This window comes from Lampetra fluviatilis, chromosome 5, assembly GCF_964198595.1.
Source record: "Lampetra fluviatilis chromosome 5, kcLamFluv1.1, whole genome shotgun sequence".
Taxonomy (NCBI): Eukaryota; Metazoa; Chordata; class Hyperoartia; order Petromyzontiformes; family Petromyzontidae; genus Lampetra; species Lampetra fluviatilis.
This window is the reverse complement of record NC_136279.1, coordinates 6,654,581-6,675,271: the sequence shown is the minus strand read 5'-3', so window position 1 is coordinate 6,675,271 and position 20,691 is coordinate 6,654,581. Positions and strand designations below refer to the sequence as shown.

The 20,691-nt window shown below is 46.5% G+C and overlaps 1 protein-coding gene across 3 annotated transcripts; it reads left to right on the top strand.

Annotated features, from left to right (window-relative positions):
• Positions 1 to 250: 250 nt before the first annotated feature.
• LOC144932476 (uncharacterized) lies at positions 251 to 20,183 on the top strand. Of its 3 annotated transcripts, none has more exons than XM_078856591.1 (4): positions 251 to 477; positions 3,833 to 3,935; positions 13,689 to 15,277; positions 15,748 to 20,183. In XM_078856591.1, exons 3-4 carry the CDS (start codon positions 13,800 to 13,802, stop codon positions 16,253 to 16,255), a joined length of 1,986 nt encoding a protein of 661 aa, XP_078712717.1. In that variant the 5' UTR covers positions 251 to 477; positions 3,833 to 3,935; positions 13,689 to 13,799; the 3' UTR covers positions 16,256 to 20,183. The 3 variants fall into 3 exon arrangements, with proteins under 3 accessions (XP_078712717.1, XP_078712716.1, XP_078712714.1); XM_078856590.1 differs by having other exon boundaries at positions 3,830 to 3,935; XM_078856588.1 differs by lacking the exon at positions 3,833 to 3,935.
• The last annotated feature ends 508 nt before the right edge of the window (positions 20,184 to 20,691 follow it).

Genomic DNA, 20,691 nt, shown 5'->3' with positions numbered 1-20,691 from the left:
GTCGAACTCATGATCTCATATTGTGAGTTGAGAAACTCTGTCCACAGTCCTCGAACGTGAAACAACATTCGACAAGCAGCACATTTGAACGTCGCATTATTCCACTTTATATTAACACAAATTTGGGACGTTGCTAAAAAAGAATCAGTCCAAAAAACTGCGACAACAACAACTAAAATTATAATGTACAAAAAAATCCACCAGTAAACGGGGCGTAGGAAGGGGGAAAGCGTGGGGTGGGGAGGGTGAAGATTTCCTGGGTGTGTAAAGTGTCACATGACTTGCCGTTCTCGGCGATAATGTCAAGAACTCCACTGCCCGGGGGCTCGGCTCGCAGATAATAAATACCTGCTACAAACATGAGATTCTCTTCATTTTTTTGCCGGGGCCAGCGGGTTATGGGGGAGCCAAGCGGATAACCTCCCTGCCTGAGATCGGCAGCGGCGGCGACGCAGCCGGGCGTCTGGCGGCGTAAAGGTAACGAGACGACACTTTGCGAACGGCTCTCGACTCTCGTTTGTTACAGCTCGGCGTGTAACGTTGGTTCCCTATTTGTGTGCTTAAGCAGGAATGCCACGAAGCTGTCGTGGTTTTTAAGAATTGTGTCCAAAGCGTAGTTTTTTTTCTATATATGTATACAATGTGCGTTGTGTATATCCGGATTGCCCGTGCGAACTTTGTACCTGTTATGCAGCGTACTCTTTGGTTCTTTCGGTAAAGCCACGTCTGTATAAAATAAAATAGATCACGACGTTTCGGGCGCAACACTAGCGTCCGTCAACACAAGCGTCCGTCAACACAAGTGTCCGTCAACTGCTGCATAAAATCAATATTTTAGGATGCTGCAACTTAGGAATCACCTCAGATAATTACCGCAAATCGCGCTATTAGAGTCTAAAATCAATTTTTTATGCAGCAATTAGTACATTTAGATTGCGTAGGCGAGTAACCCGTACGTACAGGGGAATGCGAAAGTATCGTGACTATAAGAATGGTGTCTGCAACGTTGTACCCGTGTGTGTTGTGTACATCTGAATTCTCCGTGCGAACTTTAGCCCATTTACGTGTAGCGGTTTCCCCCTCCACATTTAGAAACACGCGTTGAGATTGTTTAGATTGTTTTGGTGCGATAATTGTCCAAATGATGGGCCACTTTGTTGAGCTATCATTTGTGGCCAGGTCGCTTCTGAAAAATAAGTTAATACCCCAGTGGGCTTTGCCTGGTAGGATGGGGATGGTTTAATTTTATTTGTTTATGTTTGGGTCATTTTTTTACCTTTATTGTATTTTTCACTACGATCATATGTTTCGTACTACTTGTTGTCGTAACGTTCTTACCCGCCCTTACTTGACATCTGTGCAAAATGGTTTTATAGCTCATCGGATTCCTCCATTATAAATAAAGATTCCGATTCTGCTCAAGCGAGAAACTCGCACACAAGAATGCGTACTGAAGGTGTCGTTATTTTGTGTGACAAAGCAGCCAATTGTCCCCATTGCAGTACCTCACTGCGCTCGTTAATCCATTACGCATCAATTGGAGAATTTGAAACCCAATTCACATTTTTGTACAATTCGATCAATCGAAAGTTTATCTGTGCGACTTCATTTCCGTCTCCGCCGGAGAGCTGGTTGTGCACGACAAGAAAGCCTCCAATATTGCGTGGGCTCTCACTCTCTTGCAGACACCATTCTCTCTCGAGAGAGAGTGAGTGAGGGGCTGGTGGAGGGGGGGGGGCTCAGTCATTAGGAGTGTCGAGGATGGGCGCAGTAGATTTTACGGAGAGGAGCTGAGGGATGCTGCAACTCATGAATCACCCCAGATAATTACCGCAAATCGCGCTATGAGAGTCTAAAGCTTAAGAATGGCCCTGCTGTGTCTTCGAACTAAGATTACAACAAGACAGCACATGGCCGAGTGAAAGCGCTAATACATATAAACGTATATACTTATTAGAGAGCTTTGCTGGTTCGCTCCTGGTTGTATACACGTGGTGACAAAATAGAGTAAATATAAACATCAAATATTAATCATAATATCAAATATTAAACAATAATATTTTATGTTTATATATGTTTAGATATAAATGTTGTGGCTTGGCTCTCCAACACACTGGTGTGCTGTACTAGTGACGAATTGGCATGTTCTGTTTACGTGACAACCCTTACTAGTTGGCTATGTCGGGAAGTGGCGGGTTGAACGACACATTTATATATTTACGCGATCTAACCCATAAAAGCCCTCTTATGGATGATATTGGTCGCGAAAGCCTACGTGTTAAACTGATCAAATATTAAAGTTCATAAAATGTATGCATAGCTGGTTCAAAGCCACATGTCGCATTTGGATTTTTAAATTATTATTATGGTGTAATTTGAATTGAAAAACGCGGCAATGTAGGCTTCTAGGGTGGCACGGTCGGAGTTTAATCTCAATAAATTCGGTGCGGCTAATTGGCAACTTAGAAAATGCACATAAGACGCTCCAAACTTGTATTTAAAGTCCAGGTCACCCGTGAAAAGTGACAAGGGTGTATGTGTTAAATATTGCATGTAACATACATGTGTATGCAAATACATTGCTGATGTTTAAGACGGATGTGGCTTATTATGAAGGGTGTGGGCTTGCTACAGATTAAGCAAGAAGTAAAGACAAATGTGGAGTGGAAAATGTGTTTTTCGATACGTCTTTGTGGTATTAAACAGTATGTGGACTCGAGTCATGTGACTTGGACTCGAGTCAGACTCGAGTCATGAATTTGATGACTTGCGACTCGACTTGGACTTGCATAACAATGACTTTGTCCCACCTCTGTTAAACACAAAGTTAACAGCTTGTTGCTAAAATACACGCGTACACACACACTTCTCACGTATTGTAAATGAATGTCAGAAAAAGCATTAATGTGTACTGCATTTAAACATATTGTAAAGCAGGAAGAACGGTTCATGCAGTTCAAAGAAATATAAATGATTAATATATCCCTCAAGCTTACAGTGATTTTTTTTATTTTTTTAAACTTAGTTAACGGCAGATTTCTCATAAAAAGTATGCATGTGCTTAAATCTGAATGGCTTGTAATATTACATTCCACAATGTAATATTGTGGAAGGTGATAAAAATATGGTGCAACATCTGAGACCGTGCAACATCTCGTGAACGACTGTCCCAATCGGATCATTCAACAGCGATCTGCAAAAAATCCACGCGGCTACTCCTGAAGCAGTCGAATGGATGTCAAATCTCGACATCAATTTGTAATCTGTTGCAATCCCCAAAATTCAATACAAAAGAAGAAGGATTCCACAACTATGCATTCGGTTTGTAAATATTTCCACAACCGAAAAGAGCAATATCAACCTATCAATGGCATCAAATGATTCGTCGTGAGCAAGTTAGTGATTGATTTCTGCCCTCTGATAATTCACTGTGTGAAACTTTTTTTTGTTCCTGGTGTTATTTCCTATTTGCTTATGCCTCAAACGTACAGAAAATGGCTATTATTCCCCACAAACTTTGCGTTTGTGACTAGGACAGTAATATTTTGAAAATTACCTATTTTCCAGAACATTCCAGATAGATTCAGTGCTCAGTAAACTTGGAGTAAATTCTAGAATATTCTAGAACTTTACAGTAATATAATTAGTAATATAAATACAGGAGCCTTAAGCCCACCAGTTCAATTTAGTTCCAGCTGCCTAAGTGGATACATATCTGCATTTTTCTGAGATGACATCAAGAGGCTGCAAGCATCAAAATGGTGGCATTCCTGATGGGTCTCCAAGGCGGTTTTACCAAGTTTCCCTGCTATTTTTGCATTCGGGACAGCAGGGACACGAAGGTGCACTACCACAGGTGGGACTGGCCACAGCGGACCGAGTTCTCTGTGTGGAGGAACAACGTCAAGTGGGAACCACTGGTGGACCCCCGAAAGGTGCTGATGCCACCACTGCACATCAAATTGGGCCTTATGAAAACAATTTGTCAGAGCTGTAGATAAGGAGTCGGCAGCCTTCAAGCACCTTCAAGACTTTTCCCCTAAGCTGTCTGAGGCAAAGGTCAAAGCCGGTGTCTTCGTCGGACCACAGATAAAGAAGATCCTGGAGTGCAATGAATTCCCCAAGAAGCGCACTAGTAAGGAGAAAGCGGCTTGGAACAGCTTTGTCGCAGTGGTTCGTGGCTTCCTGGGCAATCACAAGGTCGAAAACTACGTGGAGCTGGTTGAGGCTCTGGTGAAGAACTACGGCACAATGGGCTGCAGGATGTCCCTCAACGTCCATATCCTTGATGCTCATCTTGATCAATTCAAGGAGAACATGGGAGCGTACTTGGAGGAGAAAGGCGAGCGCTTCCACCAGTATATACTGGACTTTGAACGCCGCTACCAAGGACAATATAACGAGGACTTGATGAGAGACTACATTTGGGGGCTGATTCGTGAAAGTGATTTACAGTATAATCGTAAATCTCGAAAAACGATTCGCTTCTAAATCTTTTGTAGTAATTTTTGTATTACCTTAGTATGTTAATTTTTATTCATATGTTGTTTTTTCTGACCTTATGTGAACGAAAAGACACAAATTCGCCCGTTTTCTCATTGAAAATAGGTACATTTCAAAATATCACTGTACTGGTCACCAAAGCAAAGTTTGTGGGGAATAATAGCCATTTTCTATACTTTTAGGCATAAGCAATTAGGAAATAACACTTACTACCCAGGAACAAAAATTGTGTTACAAAGTGAATTATTTGTCTGACAGTGTGCTGCTCTGTGCAACGTGCCCTTGAGATGCCGTACCAATCCAAGACGAATTGTCTGCGTGCCCACTTGGTTCTGTACGGCGTCTGGAGATGTGGTTGCACTTGGGCACATTAAATAAATAAAAAATACAAACAGTATTGAATTATGTAAGCAGTTACGTCTACACTTTGACTTATTATGCATAATAATGAATAACAATACATCGCATTTACAAGACACATTTTCTACAAGGTATACTCAAGTCGCTGTGCAGCGCAAATAAACACATCGTTAGCCAAGTGGAGGCCAAATAAGTATCGAGGCGTGCAGCTCACAACTTTTATAACCTCACTCCCTTCCTCGCGTAACGCCGTTGCTCGCCCTGACTTCGCGAATAACGGCACGTTCACCGCACACGTTCGCCGCGACCTGCAGAAACAGGGGCTGCTACTTCGTTGGGGAGGGGAGGGAGCAGTTGACAATGATCCGATATGAAGCCCTGCTTAGCTGTGAGCCGTGCACAGATTGCCCAACACCTGTTTCACCTCGTGACACCTCAAGGCAAAAACGCGAGCGGAATTGTTCCTACTTCTCTTAGCAGAACGTCCACGCTGTCAAGTGGCGGCTGCTGTTGCGAACGCTTTTTTTTTTATGATTGCACGTTTTTATTTAACTCACTCGGTCTGTTGTTGTCGTCGTTGTTGTTGTTGTATCCTCAAATCTTGTAACTAAATTTTAACCCACTTCAAAATGTGGAATCGACTGCAAACGTCGTATACTTATGTCTTACTGATGACAATACTATATTGTATTAAAAAAAAACATTATTTTTACACTCTTTCTATTAACTCACTCTATCTGTTGTTGTATCCGTCATGGCAAGCCTCGGGGCCACTTCCTGGAGTCGTGGAGTTCTGCCATTACTCGTACGGTACATTTCATTAAAGCGTGTTTTAAAAAAAAAAAAATTTTTAAATATTACTTATTATCCTCAGGTGACCGCTGAGCCACACGTGGGTTCACGTCGCCTTATTTGTTTGGTCACGAATCGCATCGTATACCGGTTGGGAACATCGGAGACATTTCACAGCAAAAATTAACTCGGCATCGTCCGGACGTCGACGCGCAGCACTCAAACTTGTAAACAGATCTTTAAGTTGCTATTGACTACGCCGTGCGTGAGAAGAATGATGGCATCTGTTGTCTGCTGTATTTTCAAGTTGTACTGCATTTTCAGAATCTCAAATCTTAATTGAGTCCTTAATAGAGGTTAGGGTTTTTTTGTCGTATGAGCTGTGAAGTTCTTTATTAAAGATGTCCACTGTGGGCAGGTCAGAAAGTTACATTGTCATTTTCGTTTACACGTGTGATCTTAGGGTGAATGTTGTTGTGAAACAAAAAGAACAAAAAACGGAATCACCATGAATACATTTTTAAAATATTGTTGCTGGCAAACAAGTTATGCCCGTAGAGATATCAGATTAGCTATATCGCAGAGGTATTGTATTATCTGAAATTCCTGCCTCTCAGTTGTACACGTACGCCTCTCGGTGTCGTGGGAGCGACGGGGAGGCCGCGCAAAGACAGAGGTAGAATCTGCGCCGCATCTTGCGAGCCTCCGTTGCGCCATGGAGGTTGAGATTCAAGCGTTCACGAAAAAAAAAGTGTTCGTTTTAGTTGGGACGGTGTAACTTTTGAAGAGTAATCAGAATCTGATTGCTGCACGATTTCCCAAAATAATATTTTAAGAAATATGTCACCATAAACATGTATCTAATTAGACGTTAAGCTTTTAAATATACTGTGTATCTAAATGTGGCTTTTGAACAGTAATCAGGATCTGATTGCTGCACAATAAAAAAAACTCACCATCAACATTTACCTAAATAGACTTTAAACATTTAAATTTATATCTAAATGGTATTTTGAGCAATAATCCTAACTTATCAAAGCAACTGTAATGAGATGAGAAAATCAGATCACTTATTATAACCACTTTTTTTTTAAATTAACTTAATATCATGACTGAAAGCTTTCGTGACTGCAGGAATTCATTCATCCTTGCGAATGTAGAATTTGTTATATTTAAAATACATCGTGTTCTTATCACAACATACTAACATGTTAGCATTGTAATTTATTTAATATAATTTTTTAAACATTTATTTATGGTAATTATTTTACTTTAGGTGTGTAACTAATTATCTTGTTGAATGCCCTGTAAAGTAATCCACGTTTGATTTTATAGGCATTTAATCACGTGCTCATACAGAAGTCCAATAAAATATAAACAGATACATGTTATGCAATTTTAAAAATCCGAACAAAAATCTTGAAAATTTATTCTATATTAATAATACATTTGTGAGTTTTGACAAACACGAGAACAAGGTACAATTTTGTAAATATTTTAATGCAGCATTGCATCATTTATACGCCTTTCAGCTTTAAATGCTTTTTTTTTCAAAAGCAGCTGCACATCACATTCAAGGAAGATGATAAATAAAGGTAATGTCTTAAAAGTGTATAACTTCAACTTTACAGAATGTTCACCTAACAATGATTGGCTTGTATTAAATTCAGGTATTCTCACCCTAAATCACAGACCACCTCGCATAAATTAATGTTTATTCTCTGAATACATTTAAAATTGCGTTTATAGAACATACTTCTTCTTCCGTGAGTGGGGGGGGAGGAGGAGAGGGAGGGGGGTTGATCAGCCACCTTTCTGCGTCTCGTGTTGAGGTTGGCGAGTTGGGGACAGCCCGTATGAGTAGCCTCACATGGTGAACGTCTGAAATCCTTGCCGACGTATGATCGAAGCAGGCAGTGTGGCGTCACCAAGGGGTCCCACGGTTTTGATATTCTTAAATTGTCCAGCGGTGGGTAAGGGGAGATCGGCACGTGCTCTGGTGCGGTTAGGGTCCATCCATTGAGTAGGTACGCAAAGATCTGTCAAAACTTGACCCCTCCCCCACTCCCTGTAGGCACGCGGACTTTTTACCCCCCCCCCCCCCGAATCCTATAGAACGGCCGATGTTTAATCCACGCAGAAACGATCAAGGATTAATAATATTGACGTGTTTAAGCAAACAGATAGTCCACCGCCGGACTATCTAACTAATTTGAAGGCTAATGTAGACAAATTATTATCGAAGCTTCTCCCCCCTACATTGTCAGTAGACCCCCCATACGCAAGCCTACGCATTTAGGTTAACCCCTCCCCCCTCCATGCGTACGTTCTAAATGGATGGCCCCTAAACACAAACCAGTGTTTACGGGGCAAGTTGGAAACGGCTTATGGGAAACTTTCCATCCACTAAACCTTTGGAGATAAATCTGTCCTTTTATGCGTTGTCTTGTGTGTGTGGATTTATTGAGAGTAATTGGGAGATAAATATTGAGACGTTTAAAATAAAAAAATCCCGCATGAGCCACGATATCACACAACGCCTCGAATCGATACACAAATACAAAGATCCCCCCGTGTATCCTTAACAGACTTTTGGGGCAAGTGCTGTTCGCGAGCGCCTATGAAGGCCGGCACGGCACACGAGGGGCTGGGTGGCCAGTACCACGCCTCACCGCCTTTGTCTCCCCAGTGGCGATGTTTCCACACCGCGCCAGCTACTCGTTTGAGGCTGAGTCGACCTCGGGGAGGCCCAGAACCGGTTCAGATAATCGTCATACGAACACATACACACACAGCAGCAGCAGCAGTTCTCAACCTGTCGTCCGGGAATCAACCGGTGACCACGTGGTGGAGAGGTTGCACGTGACCACAGGCACCGCGCGCGCCAATCAGCCGGCTGTCATCGACGAGAAGATAAGTTCGAGCGATGAAATTACTCGAGTTAAGTTGACTGAATTCATATGAAGAAATTCAACTCGCGTCAACGAAGTGAACGCTCCCTGAACGCGGAAACCTGTTCATGCACCGTTTATGCACCCCCTCGTTAGTCTCGTCATTTGGAAAAAAAAACATGTTTAGAATTGTTTTTAACAAAACAGTGTTTGTGTTATGAGAGTGCAAGCGGTGGTGCAGTGGTTTTCCCACTGCGCTATGAACTCGGCGACACGAATTCAATTCCCATCTACAGCAAATTAACTGTTGAGTGATATCTAAACGAGTTCTGCTCTCCCCCCCCCCCCCCGTTCACTAACCAGCATGGTGAAGTATGGTCAAATAATCCCTATGACTAAGAAGGCACATGGAGTCTTTCATCAAATGCATACCATTGTATTTGGATGGTTCCAATTTAATTAAATCCTTGGCAGTGAAATGAAAGAGATGCTGATTTGCGCAGCGTGTAGGCTAGATGAGAAAGCAGGGGGGGGGGGGTGTGGGCTCTGGCAGGAACTCGCTCGAATGCAAAATGGAGGCTCATGGGACGCAGCCAAGGCAATGGAGTGTGGTGCCATTCTCCGGGAACATGATGTGTTCCGATCAGGGCTGCACAGTTTCAGAATGAGAATGAGAATCTGTATTCATACTGGAGGAATCCGATGAGCCATGAAGCTCTTTTTCACAGATGTCCAGTAGTTGATGTGTTAACAAATCTACGCACAGAGGGGGCTTCGTTTTTCGTAGAATATGTCCTGCGTTGCTCGAAGACTGAAGTGTAGACACGTGGCTAGTAGCCACAGTCATCACGAGAGACAAATTGGACGTGGTGTGCTAGGTGCGGAAGAGAGAGAGAGAGACCCGGTTGAAATTAAGCCTTGGAAGTGGCCATGAGACCAGTTTTTTTTTTGGGGGGGGGGGACAAGCGTCAGTTGTAGTAGTGTACGTTTTTGAATTTTAAAAACACTTTTGCTCTCCGTGTGACAGTCTCACTCGCGTTGTCTGGTTAGGTCTGCAACAGCTTCAGACAACAAGTGGAAAGGTCAACGTGTCTCCATGGTGGTCCTGAGCCAGTGGTGGAAATTCCACATTGCCGCGACGGGGGCCAGTCTATCCACAGTACAAGCACCGTTGATTTCCCACAAAAGTAGTAGTCATGTTGTCGACCTCAGAGGGAACACGGTCGGAATCATACCCCGAACTGGGTTCAACATTTCAGGCATCTCGATTACGAATTAAGCACTCTGCGTCGTATAAACGTGCGCAAGTGTGAACTGGGCCTGTTTGCGACACCAGAAACTTTATAGTCCATGAGCAAAGAAGATATATTTCACTTGTCGGCACCACCCGAGGTGGCATCACTTTTGAGCGGTGGTTCTTCTTAACCTGGGGTGCACGCAGCCCCTGGGGGTGTGAGATGCCCTTTCTGGGGGTGTGAGATGTGGCCAGATTTTTCTTTTTTAGAAGGTAAATCGTCGAAACACAAATGAAACACGGGCACGTAAGTACAACTACTTTGTTTCATCAAACCCCTGTGTATTTATTGACTGTGTACCCCTGCACCCCTTTGAGAACCAAAGGGGTGCAAGGGTACAGTAAAGGTTAAGAACCACTGGTTTAGAGGGTTCCAGTTTTCTTTGTGCGTCGAATAACCGCTTGACATGAGCGGCATTACACACGAATTCAGTCGTATTAGCCATGCAGTGTTTCATTGGTTGTCCTTCCCCGCCCCCACCTCCCCATTAGCACGGTTGGCTACCTACCGTGTAACATAAGTTCAACATACATATATACGTACATACCCGGAGAAAACCAACATACAATGAAAAAAAACATCCATAAAGTCCACATTTAAGCGGTACCAATGTCCGCTTTTGGCCCGTGGACTAAGCGTGCTTCAGGCAAGAGTGCAGGGCGAATTGCGAGACAGACATAGGACCCCTCACCCCACGTGCGTTCGAGAACACGGAGCAAGCTCCCGGACTTTGGCACGACGCGTCCGGTGACAATGACGACGGACGGACGGCCAAGAGCGAACGCTCCTCATAGCAGCGCCATCATTGCGGAGATGGAGCGACGCGTTCGGCACGTGCGCAGGTGCCGGATGGATTTTATTAGTTTTTTTGCATCGCAGGAGCATGAGATATGTCGCCAGCTTGGGTGATGATTTTAATCTAGCGGTGAATTACTAATTGGCTGTGTCGGATGGTGGAGGGTTACGACACATCTTCTTGGTTCTTGCGGTAAAGTCACGTAGACGGCTACTTGCGTTGTGGCCGAAACGTCGTGAGAATTATTTTATTATGTTTTATTTTTTATTATTTTATTACTTCCCTTCTACGTGACTTTACCGAAAGAACCAAGAAGATGAATCCCTGCAGTCACGAAAGCTTTAAATCGAAAAAGGTTACGATACATTTATACTTTCGCGATCTAACCCACAAACATTGATTATGAATAATATTGGTCGCGAAAGCCTACGTTGTTAAACTGCATTGATAATGGTCGACGATGTTTGTATGATCGCCTTTTTGTTGTTGTAAACATACACCGGGTTGTGTACGAAGCTGGCGGACACCCTGTGATGTACTCCTTGTGCTGTCGGCCGTAAGAGAGGTGACGAATGCAGGCAATGCCCCTAGCCGATTAACTGGTTTTGTCTGCAATCATTTTCTTTGTGTGCGCGTGTTGTGTGGGTGCGCGCACGTCGCACCTGAGCATGTGCAGCATCACAGATGGATGAAGCAGGCAGAGCCGGCCCAGCCACTAAGCGACCCTTGCAATTGCAAAGGGCCCCGTGGCCAGCAGAGGGCCCCCTAGAGTCACTGCTAGCTAGTGGGTGAAAAAAATCATACATCAAAGGGGCCTCCAACCAAATTTTGCTTAGGGCCCCCAAAGGTCTAAGGCCGGTTCTGGATGCAGGTTCGTGTGTTCGATGAGATTACTCCAGTCTCAACTTACACAATCAGAGGAGTCTGTGAGACATTTCGAGACCAGAAAATGTGTTGCAAGAAAAACAAAACGTGTTTGAAAAATACGTTTTAAAAGGCGCATTTGTGTCGTAGTTTGCACCATGCACTATGAACCCGGTGACCTGAGTTTCAAGTTCAAGTCCCGGCAACGGCTCGCATCAGTGGCGAATTATATCTGAACCAGTTGAAGGGGGGCCCACCACCACCTTCACCAACCTGTACTGACCAGCGAGGCGAAGTATGGTCAAACAGCCCACATGACAGACATAGTGTAGACGGATCCTCGTCCAGCAGTGGATTTACAAAGAGCTGTACAGTATGAAGATTTTGAAACTTTGACAAACATATAGTTGTGTTTCGAATTGTTTTATTTTTTTATTTTCACATGGCGACAAAACCCGGTGGTCGTTCCTCTGTCAGCAGTCACAGCATCGTGGCTTTCATAAAAACGAATCTTGCCGTGTCGGTGACCAATGCTGCCCGCCGTGTCTCTCTAGAGCTCTTGAACCCACCGCGAATCCGCAACAACAACACCTGCTATTTGCAACGTTGTGGTGGTGATGTTACTATGGCGCTTGTGCCAAAGCTCGGTGCACTTTGAGGCCATGTGAAGTGTCGAAGGATAGCTGGCCGGAGGACACGTGACAGACCCAGGTGCCATGGTTGACTGAGATGACTGACAGATGCACCACCTGTGCCCCCGACTGTGCCAACTTGCTGCGTTTTATCCGCCTGGCACTCCGCTCGTTGTTGTGAGCGTCGCTCCTCTGCCCTCCGCTGTTTTTGGAAGGAGACTGCCTGCAAGTGGCCAGTAGCATCCTTCACGAGCCTCCGCCTGATCTTGACACCGCTGGTCCCAGTCATTAGCAAGTCCACTCAGCTCCATATCCTCCTATACCACATCAGCCCATCTCTTCTCTAGCCCATACCAGAGAAGAGATGGTCCACACACACACACATACGCTTGGGTTGCTGCCACCTATTTTTGAGCTACAAAGAAGGACATCGTGCCCCGAAATGTTGCTTATTATCTACTTTTCATTGTAAGGCCACAGTGTGATTGACAAATGTGTCGAGTCTTTTGTTATTTGTGGTCGTGCACCACTGCCAATGGCCACTGCCAGCCATCGGTGAAAAATTCGTTGCAACAAATGTCTGGAACAACCATCTCACTGCCTCGCATTTAAATGATCACATGCCATGCAGTATTCAATTACAATTGTGCATGCATCTCAATAATTTTGTCTTAAAAACCAATTGTGAATGGATTGGCCATCGCTGCAGCAGTCGAACGATGTCAGTGTATGAAGCTGCTCGCACCACAATCTCTTGCTCGCGTAATCCTTGCAATCGCCAGGCTCTGTGCCTGGCCCCTCTCTGCTTGAACCACAAACAACGCGGCGGTGGATTTTGTATGCGCCGGGAATATCATTCACGTGAGAATGCAGCCGCAGGGCCCCTGTACCTGCGCCCCAACGGCGCAATGGGAATACGCCAAGCGGCACATTTTTCTCGCGCGGCAGCATTGTCAACGGGCGGCAGACGTGGTGGAGCGGTTTGTCCAGTGCGCTATGAACCTACCTGTCGACTGAAATTTTATTTTTCTCATGGCTTAATTACGTTTTTCCGATTTGATATCTGAACCAATTCCTGGATATATGTTTTCATCATTTGCAAACATGCGATGACCAGTGTGGTGAAGTAGAGTCAAATAACCCCCACCCCCCCCCTCCCCCCCCAGAGCGTGGAGAAGCCCCTACTAGCAGGGCTGTATTTGTAACAATAACGGCTCGGACCGGTTTCGCTATAAGATGACCACTCCTGATTGACTTTCCCCAAATTGACTTAAGGCCACGAATGTGAAGAACCACTGCTCAACACACGTGTGGCAGGGGGAAACACTTTGCATTTTTTTTGCTTATTGGTGCAGAGGATTGATCGGTAGAGTTGACCTCCGACCGGGATTTGAACTCATGACCTATGACCTGTCCGAGCAATCTGCCAAGAGCGTCAGTGAGCCAGTTAAGCGAGGATCGAATCACACCAATTCTCTTTTTGTTACTTTACAAAATGCAATTCTATATAAATGACAATGCATTGAGAATGCTTTTTTGTTCTTTCTATCTATAGTTTACCTAGAATATCCCACGAGGAGCGATCCATCGTGGAAGACCCAGATCGCCAAGCGTCACGGACAGAGCTGCAGCCAACCGGCCGTCGCTGCTCCAGCAACAAGACGCCATGAAATTTTCACACTGTGCCGCCCAGGAGAGACGAGACGGCGAGCCCCCGGGCAAGTCACGCACCGCCTTCCACGGCAAAGAACGCAAGCCCAAGAAGCCCCACTACATCCCGCGGCCGTGCGGCAAGCCCTTCAACTACAAGTGCTTCCAGTGCCCATTCACGTGCCTGGAGAAATCCCACCTGTACAACCACATGAAGTACAGCCTCTGCAAGTACTCCATCTCTCTGGCGGAGGGCGAGTGGCCCGGTAAGAGGGCAAAGGTCGCCAGCGTCACCGTCGTCGGTCAGAGGAGACCCAGCGCGGTCGAGGAGTGCGACAGGGCGGGATCGGGCCCTGCCGGCTTACACCCGAGCGTCGAAAGCTACTCGGAGATCAAGTGCTCCCTGTGGGAGAAAAACTCCGTTGGCTCGTCAGACCAGAATGGGCTAGATTCAGATGTGGGGGGAAACCTGAGATGGCTTAGGGAGCCGAATTGTCCCTTTTCCTCAGAGCAGGGATGCAAAGGCTTCCAAAAGTCACTCGACATGAAGTGGAGCCAACAGCATAAAACCCAGTTATTGGTGGACCCTGACAGAGACGCAGGACACATTTTATCGTCAAAGCTTTCGGAGTCGACTTCAACCAAGCCCAGCTCGTTCACAGTGGACCACTTACAGAGCAGCTTCAGCGCAGTAAGAGCTGCGGACGCCGACTTCTCTTCTCCGGCGTGGATGGTGACCGCGCAGCAAGCCAAGCCCCTGCTGCACGCCCCGTCCACCATCGCCCACAGGCACTCGTTCCTGTGCTACCCGCCGGCACTGCTCGCCAACCTGGGAGGCGGGTTCCTGCATGACTCCATGAGCCCTCAGTACGTGTTCAACCCAGGCCCGTACCAATGCCTGAGCACACTCATCGCGGGCCCTCCCGTGACGGGCAACCTCAACTACGTGACGCTGATGCCTCATGCGGCCGGGACGATGGAGCCACAGCTGCCCCAGGTCTCGTCCATCGGACGCTTCCAGACGGTGCTGCCAGGCCACCTTGACACACCGGCGCCAGCGCACCCTGGATCGGAGGGGACGGTTCCGGGGAAACCGGACGGGCTCGCGAAGGAGCCGCCGGCCGCGGCTCGGACACCGGAGCGGGAGCCGCGCGCGAACAAAAACCCGCGAACGGCCACGTCTCCCGACGACGCGGGCGGAGATGAGAGGGCAAATTTCGGTTCGCAGCTGCGAGCCTCCGAGCGGACCGGGAACGGAATCGATGGTCACAACTCGCCGGTGGCGAAGGCGCGGTCCGGAGGCGCGGCGAGCAAGCGGGCAGGACGGCCGTGTGGGAATGCTTCGTCCCCCGGGTGGACGGTGAGGGGAGAGGGCCCGGTGCCGGCCAACGTGGTGCCGGATTCTTCGATGGGCCAGGATCATCGGAAATATTCAGGGCTCGTGAATTTTGGGCCCTCGGCGTCGAAGCTGCTGCCAGTGGGTAACGTTTGCAGGTAATTTTTAATCCAGTCTTGCTTAAATGTGTAAATGTTTTGTTGTTGCGCTTGGTGTGCCTCACATACTGTACCAGAGCAACTTTGAAGGAAATTAAGAGTTGTTGTTCTATTATTAGACTTTGCTTTGCCATGAGAATGTGAAATATCCATTATTGGTCAGTTGCCATCAATTGAGAAGCGTATTGCTCATTGTTTGATGGAGGCATTTTAATTTAATGATTTAGCTTAAAAATGGCTTGTCATAAACAAGCCATGAAAATATTAAAATACAAAATTATTACATTTTATTACACAACGCACGTTTAATTGAAAACTAATTTCTTTCGAACTGCTTTTGTGTTTAGTTTGTTGTCCTTCCCCCGCACCTCGAATTAGCCCGGTTGGCTACGTTCGGTACCACACCGTGTCCAGGAACTCATGAAACATTAACGGTGCTAACCCTCGGTATGACTGTGCCCTGCGTCCAGGACGAGCCTTCAGCAGGAGTCACCACGAAGCGAGCCAGACACATGCCCTAGCCCAACGGTGACCTCCGCCGGCCTCCTCAGCACTCCTCCTCCTGCAGCAGCAGAAGCAGCAGCAGCAGCAGAAGCAGCAGCAGCAGGATGCCTGTACGTGCCTCGACAGGACGACAGCCGCCCCCTTGACTACAGCGCCAGCCGGGGCCTTCTCCCGTCACTCGGTCTCTCCGGCTGCAGGAGGACGACGAAGACGACGGGGCCCTCGGGGAGGGCGGCGCTCGCCCAGCACGGGACGGCGGGCGGCGTCGCGGCCGCCCTAGCGAACACCGGCGGCCCTCCCCAGGGTCACGCCGCCACGTGCCACCTGTGGGAGAAGCTGGAGAGGATACGGAAGGAGCTGCACAGCCTGCAGGAGGAGCTGCACCACTCGGCGAAGCGGCGGAGAGGGAGAAGTCCCGTGGACCTCTCGTCCCGGAGCGATGGGGGGTCTTCACGCGCCACCTCCACCGACTGACGATGATTCCAGACGGGGGAGACACGACAGCAACTAACGTCCGAGTACAGCAGCCATCATCATCGTCGGCCATGATCAATCCGCTGCTGGATGAAAGCCTCCCCAAAATCGCCGCTACGTCTCACGATCCTAGAGTGTAACGATTCCCCATACACTAACTGCGTTGCTCAATCTACTTGAGAGGCATTTTCAATAGACACGTCCCTATTTTTTGGCTCCGATCCCATGACAATAACTGACCATCGGCCATCATCCCTTACAGCGACATGTGCGGCCCTAACCCACTTGCTGTTTTCAACAGCTTGCAATTACTTCATTAGCCAGCGTATGTTCTCTAATCCAAGCATCTTTCTCTCTCTCTCTCTCTTTCTCGATGTAATTCCAAGCACGTATCCTCCCAATGCTTCTTTGTGCACTCTTCGGTTTTTTGTAAAAAATATTTATCGTACGTGATAGCGATTTGTACGAGTTGATGAAACCCTTTCTTCTTTAGCTACATCGGTTTTGTTTACTTTTCATTCCCAAGTTCAGCTTTTCAAATGAACTCCAACCTGCTCTCGTTAGCCTCGTTTATGTCATCATTTTTATTCAGGAGTCTGTCTTTTAAAATCTCACTCCTGGGTACACACGCGAATTTATGGTCTCGTTGTTGCCTCCGAGGAGGGGATATTTGGGTTGGACATCTGTGTACAAAAAAAGCTTCATAGCTCTTCGGATTTTTCCCAGGATGATTAAATATTCAGATTCTGTGGAGGAGATGGGGCATCCTCCCGGCTTTTGGCCCTGTGGACACCTTTGTGGCCACCCCCTGGATTCTCTCCCCCCCTCTCTCTCTCTCTCTGCCTGCGATGTCGGGATGTCTCGCGGTCACCGTCGCCGTGCCCCCAGTCCATGCGGTGTTCACCCGCTACCCCCCGAGATCCGGGTTCACGTCGTGTCCCCGTCGTGTCCCCGCGGTGCTCTCCTCACCGCCCCCCCCTCCGTTCCCGATGCCACAATGCGGTTCGCAACGTTCAGAGTCTTGGGATGCAATTTGCATGAGGCTATATAACAATTTAAAATATATATTATATTTTACAGTTTTCCGGTTGCGTCCCTCTGACACACATCTCCACTTGTCTAGCACAACATGTTTTCTACCACCCCGTATATATGATAAATGTGATCCTAAATAATGATTTACAGCACTTTATCAATCCGCTGCTGGACGTAGGGCCTTTTCATACCGTGTCGATCGTGAGAGGTTCCTTGACGATACTTGGTCAACGCTGGTCAGTGTGTGTTGCTGAAAGGGGTGGGACCAGGACCAATTTAGATATCACTCGCCACTGATGTTAGCCGTGACCACGTGTGAAAGTCGGGTAGTCAGGTTAGTGGCACAATAATGGGCAATCACTCCTACATTGCACTGCCATAGTTAGACACGATCCTCACCCCCCGAGCCCCCCCCCCCCTGCACCCACTGTGGTGCCAGCAACCACCCCATCCAAACATTTGAGCCAAGAGCTGGAAATGTAATAGGATGGCATTTACACCATTCGAACCTCTTTTGCCAGTAAAAAATATGATAATTGTTTTTTTACCCTTCTATCTGGCACCTTTTGGCGTCATCTGGTCCAACCCATGTGAGACTAGGCTCTAAGGAAAGCTGTCTCGGGTGTGGACCAATCAACTTCAAGGACAGTGCATACATTATCAGAGTTATGTTTTTTGTTTGCATTATGACTGCAGGTATTGTGGTCTATGTAAACATGACTCTTTGTAAAAAAAGGTGTCAGTTTTGTTGCCAGATAAAAGGGTAAAAAACCAATTATCAGGATGGCATTTGCTGACACTTGTGGGTCACTGCTCACATCTGTGCAGAGGTTCGGATCATGGGAAAAATGTTCCCGATTCTTCCGGTTCACCGCTGTTATTTGTGCGAAGGCTTGAACCAGTTAACGAGAGTTTTGTGAGAATATATTTTTGGTGCGTGGAAAATCGGGACGTGGACAAAAGGAGTTTCTCTGTATAACACATACCATCACGGTCCTCCGACTGCACGGTGTATAAACGGGCAGTATATGTGCGCGTCAGACTGTAAGAATACCCGAACTAAACCCCACCTCGTTATTACAATCGTGTTTTCTAAGTGGCAGTCAATTACAGGTCTCGCGTCATCGTTTCTGAGAACTGCAGTTGAGGTCGGGGGCGGAAGATAAAAACAGACTTACCGTACATGCCAAAGGGGCAATTATCAGGCAAAGAGACAATTTGCCCATCCCACCTTACCCTCCAGACATTTGATAAGATGTCACGATTATATCCCCTTGTACAACTTCAAACTATTTTTATTTTAACAGGTAAGGCCCACTGAGCTATATCGCTCTTTTTCAGGAGCGTCCTGGCCACAAATGATAGCTCGACGAGAAATGGCTTCTCGCGTGGAAATGTCTAGCAGCCACATACTCTAAACACGTGATGTTGATTTTAAATGTGGAGGGAAACCCCAGAGGACCCGGAAAAAAATCCACACGACCACGGAGCGAACATGCAAACTCCAAACGTGCAGGTGTCAGGGTCGGGGTCGAACCCACGACCATCCTGTATACCAGGCGAGGTAGTTAACATCCCTCCACCGTGATTTTCACAGCCGTTTTACCGTCTCGCCTGAACGATGTTTGTCCGTGCTATTAAGATAAACGCAACAGCGTGCCGTTTGCACGAGTCTCTGCTTCTATTGCAAGCGTTAAGAACCATCCTCAACGGGCAGATTTCGACGCACAGCGGAATGCCACGTGCTTCTCGTGTGAGCCCTCTCGATGATTTGTGTTCATTTTAAATCAAAAGAGACGCAAACGGTCACGAGCTGTAAAGGTTTTTTTTTTAAACGAAGATGACAAAAGTGGGAGTGCAGTATTTTGTGACAGTGCAGATGTGTGTGTGTGTACAGTATAAATAGGTCGACTCAGCCTCAAATGAAGAGTACCTGGTGCCGTTTGCAAACATCGTCACAGAGGGAGACAAAGGTGGCCGGGCGTGGTGCTGGCCACCCATCCCCCCGTGTGCCGCGCCGGCCTTCATAGGTTGCTCCCTCGCTAACAGCGTTTTCCCCAACATTCTGTTAAAGGCTACACGGGGGATCTTTGTGTCACTACGGGATATGTGTATAACGCCTTTCTTAGGGAGGCGGTGTAACAGTCCATCCCATCATCATCACCACCACAACCACCACCATCGGTCACTTTCCTCTTCAATTCTATGTTTCTATGTCCTGTACTGCATTGACACTTCTCTTTTCGCTATCATCGCGCTGATCAAGTTCGGAATCGGAAATTGCCTCCCATGGTATTCCCCTCCCCCCCAAGTTCAGTTAAAGAAACGTATTTAACTCGTATCTATTATGCAACCATGAGGGCTGCTTGTTGCTGGCCGCTGGGCACTATAGAAATGTTAGGGCCTTTGCTCAGCAACCGCATATTTAAAAAACAGGAAGTACACAATTTGTCCCAGTCTATCTGTCGGTATCCCGAGCGAGTCTTGAGTGTCACGTGTCACTCATCACGTTAACAGCACAACAGTAATTTTTTTAATTTATATTCCCAATCTGCCCATTACCTTGAACATCACATAAACATGTATGGCACAGAACCCTATCGCACATTTTTGGGAAAGACTACAACTTTTTTCGGTTTTACAACAATGACGACAACAATGACAACAATGATGATTGTCATCATCATTGTTGACGACATCATTGTTGATGACAACAATGACGATGACAACAATGACAACAGTGATGACGACTCCGACGATAAACAACATTTTACTTGTAACAATAATAGTGCGTGATCCTCACGAATGTTTACTGATATTGTTTGTAAGGGTGTATGGCATATTCACGTGAATGCTTTGTTTACTTGTAGTAAGTTATCTAATTAAACATGACTGAAACATTTCACCAGAGTGATGTCATTTGTTGTTGTAAAACTTTCCGCCGGTAACCTCCCACTGCTGGGGGCAAAGACCTCGTCCGTTTTCTTCGCTTCTTTTCATTCACTCCTCCCATTTCGTGGTCTCCGAAGTCTGTGATTGTCACCTTTTCCCCACAACAACAACAGCCGCGGTGAGAGATGCTGTAGTTTTCACACCTGATGATGATTGCTTGTGTTGCAATCGAAACGTCGTGAGAATTTGTATTATGTTTAATTTTTGTTATTTTATTACTTCCCTTCGACGTGACTTCACAGAAAGTACCAAGAATATGAATCCCTGCAGTCACGAAGGTACTTTAGAAAACCAAAGAGCAAAATAGAAAACTTGCGCCTTAAGGCGGAATCTCTAACAACACAACACTGGACAGGTGGCTCAGACATAGATTGAGTGACTCGCAATCCGAAGGTTACAAGTTCAATCGCTGGTTGCGGGGAGGGGGGGTCAACCCATCATCCCTCTAG